Source organism: Etheostoma cragini, chromosome 14, assembly GCF_013103735.1.
Source record: "Etheostoma cragini isolate CJK2018 chromosome 14, CSU_Ecrag_1.0, whole genome shotgun sequence".
NCBI classification, from domain to species: Eukaryota; Metazoa; Chordata; class Actinopteri; order Perciformes; family Percidae; genus Etheostoma; species Etheostoma cragini.
In genome coordinates this window covers 24,283,136-24,286,752 of record NC_048420.1, presented here as the reverse complement: position 1 = coordinate 24,286,752, position 3,617 = coordinate 24,283,136, and the positions used below count along the sequence as shown (strand labels likewise).

The following is a 3,617-nucleotide window of genomic DNA, read 5'->3' as shown; positions in this document are numbered from 1 at the left end:
TCTCTCTCTCTCTCTCTCTCTCTCTCTCTCTCTCTCTCTCTCTCTCCCTGCAGTGGGTGATGTGCGCCCCACCCTGACGGTGCTGCCCCCCTCCAGAGAAGAGCTGCAGCAGGGGAAGGCCACGGTCATGTGCCTGGCCAACAAGGGCTTCCCCTCAGACTGGAGTCTGGCCTGGAAGGTGGACGGCAGCAGCAGCTGGGAGGAGAGCAGGAGCCCCGGGGTGCTGGAGGACGGCCACTACAGCTGGAGCAGCACCCTGAGGCTCCCTGCAGACCAGTGGAGGAAGGTGGGCTCTGTGACCTGTGAGGCCACCCAGGGCTCCCAGACTCCGCTCTCAGAGACACTGAGGAGAGACCAGTGTTCCCAGTCCTGAGCTGACTCCCTGGCAGGGACTCTGCTACTGGTTTTACTCTGACACTGCTCTCACTCTGCACTCTGCAACTAGCTCTGGCTTTTATTTCTCCTCTTTCAATAGACACATTTACCAGCTGCTTGCAATGTCTCAATATTATTTCAGTGTTTCCACTTTAATAAAGACGTATTCATCAAATCAGCTGTTTCCTGTTTGTTATTATCAAAGTGTCTTATTACATCTTCTCTTAATGGTGCCACTGACTTTATGAAATCCTGAAGACAAACTGATCCAACATATATGTTTTAATGTCTCCATGGTGACTGTAAAAAGACAGTATAGGATTATATAAAACAATGTCTATAATGATAAACCTTTGGATCAAAACTCATGGTGGGAACATTTCAATAATAAATCATCCAATCATCTCTTATTACTGAAGTGTGTTCATAGTAAGGACTGGAATATGTTACTGGCTTTAAGAGTCTCTAAAGAACATTCATTATTATTTACACAAACTACAAAAAGTCAGATAAATATTTTCTAAATCTGTAATAAAAAGCACGTCATCATCAGCGTAGAGAGAAATAAAATGAGTGTGATCAACAGGTCAAACTCTGAAATATTTACATTACAAGTAAAGAGAAGCCAAAAGAAAATAACTCCAAATGACTAAAATATGTTATAGACATGATTACTAACTTTACAACATGAAATAAATCACATTTCGTCATTTATTTTAACAGTGAGTGTGTTTGAGTTTCTATGAAAAGTGCTAAGATTTAAAATAAAGTAATAATATTTCCAGTTTAAGACTTGATGTGTTATCATACTCTGTGGATTAAACTCATCAAAGAATTGAAATCAGACTTCAACAGAGGTCAGCTTTGATGTGCAGCAGAATATATTGTTTTAAAAAGATTTCATAGCTCCTGATTAATGTGCATGGCTATTACTCCATCTTTCTCTCGCACTCATGGTTTTAAAGATATGCATCTTATTTTATTGAGAGTCGTATGAATTGGAAAAGTTAATAATAAAATGTATAAATAAAGCAATATTCATCTGAATGTGTGAGTAGTGAAGTCTGACTGTTCTGTTATGATTCCTGCTTACATGGACACAACAAATACTTGACTTGAGATAGATATACTAAAGATAGTTTAAACAATTTTTATCAAATGTGGAATACACTGTGTGCAAAATTAGGCAAGTTCTATTCCTGATAATTTATTGAATTGTACTGTAACAAATGCATTGCTATCAGTCAATCAGAAATTTTACTAAACCTCTAATCAGAATATGAGAAGTGAGTTTTGGCTTTCTCAGGAGAATACCTGTGTGCAGAATTGTTAGGCAACTAAATGGAAAAACTAAAATTTTCCCATCTCAATTGTTTATTTTAATTTCTTAGAGTAAGAATAAAAGTAAAAAATAAACTATTGACATGTCAAGAAATATTCAGTGACCAATATAGCCACCCTTCTTTCCAGTAACTTTAATGAGCCTTCCATCCCTGGAATCTGTTAGTTTATTGATCTGTTGATGATCAACTTTTTGTGCAGCAGCAACCACAGCCTCCCAAATGCTGTTCAAGAGGTGTATTGTCGTCCCTCACTGTAGATCTCACGTTTAAGAAGGGCCCACAAGTTCTCAGTGGGGTTTAGGTCAGGTGAAGAAGGGGGCCATGTCATTATTCTATTATTCATCTTTAAAGATGAACTGAACTGAAAAACTAACTTTTGATAAGTTGTTGGTTATGATAATTACAAATGAATTACACTAAAAAAATTTAAAAAAAAATCAATATAGCTTTTTTTTAAGCAACACAAAAATTGCGTTTGTTAGTATTAGAATGCTTTTAATATCGATGACGTCACTGGCATGGTAGGCCCTCGGAAGGTATACAGGCATCGGCTGCAGCACGTAATATACACATGAAAAAAAGTAATTTTAATGGCACGGATTACGCATTTGAGCCTGTGAGGGACAGGCCTGTAGTGTCTGACTACCACCACATGGAGGACGATCAGGTTCAGGCTCCACTGAAGTACAGGATCGCTTGGTGACAGCGACCGGTGACAGTGATCGGTGTGTGTGTGTGTGTGTGTGTGTGTGTGTGTGCGTGTGCAGTTTACTGTCATGCACCCTCCTTTATTGTATCCAAGCACATTATGCATTTTAGGAAATAGACTGCTTATACATCGTGTCCATTTAGAGAAAAAAGGAAAACATGGTTAAGGTCCAGTTCGTTAACGAAAATAGAGGCAGATAAATGGAAAATGTAATTGGACGCATTAATCCAATGGGATCGCTTGTTAGCTGAACGTAGGAGAGTTACCCCAGTTTGACCATAGATGCTCGGAGGATTCACGAGTTTCGCGGAGTTGGCAGATTTTTACTACGGAACTAGCACCTGTTTCTGCATCAACAATGTGCCCTGAGACGACGAACATCAGCTAGCTTCAGGCGGAGTAGAGGGGGACGTTGGATTATGGGGTTTAGTTAGCGGCTAACATCCGCTAGCTTCAGAGGGATGTTGGGTTCTGGGGTTCAGCTGAGACGGCGAACATGAGCTAGCTTCAGAGGGAGTAGAGCGGGACGTTGGATTCTGTGGTTTAGTTAGCGGCTAACATCCGCTAGCTCCACAGGGATGTTGGATTCTGGGGTTCAGCTGAGACGGCCAACAGCTAACGCTAGCTTCGGGGGGGGACGGGGACGTTGGATTCTGTGGGTTAGCTTGCGGCTAGTAAACACATTATCGATTTGGGATATCGTCGGAGTCTGGGTTATTTCTACGGTCTATGGTCGGAGTGCTAGCTTGTGGAGTTTGTCATAAGAGTGCTGCTAACGTATTTAGCTGCTAGCCCTTTCCCTCGGTCGGATCGTTGGTATCTAGCTCGGTGTTGTGTCTCAGTAATGCCCGGTGTGTCAATCTCTGTTTTGTTGAACGCTATAAAGCCGACACGTTGGGCTTTATTTTTGTTAGTGAATATGTTCGTGTTTTGTATGACAACAACGTTACATTCAGCCCTTTGCCTAGTAGAGCGTTTCAGCGCCCTGTCTCTGCTGCAGGAAGCATCGGGGGTGTTACTTGCCGGTGGTCTATCGGTCTGCCCTGCACTGGAGACTGCAGGCCTCAGGTTTCAGTCTGTTGGACCTCAACAGTGACGCTGTTGTATCAAAAGCTACAGACTCAAAATCCAGGCGCTGTCGGAGGGCTAGCCCGTTTTAAGGCAGCTAGCTGCTAGCATTGAGTTGAGGA

At 42.0% G+C, this 3,617-nt stretch overlaps 1 protein-coding gene and 1 gene segment (V, D, J or C); both read left to right on the top strand.

Moving 5' to 3' along the window:
- Window positions 1-551, top strand: part of LOC117956494 — an 8,715-nt gene extending 8,164 nt beyond the window's left edge. Inside the window, 1 exon segment of the C gene segment in view lies at window positions 54-551. Within this exon segment, the coding sequence occupies window positions 54-373 (320 nt within the window).
- Window positions 1-3,617, top strand: part of LOC117956488 (CD209 antigen-like protein E) — a 126,038-nt gene that overhangs the window by 102,951 nt on the left and 19,470 nt on the right. The window lies entirely within an intron of this gene.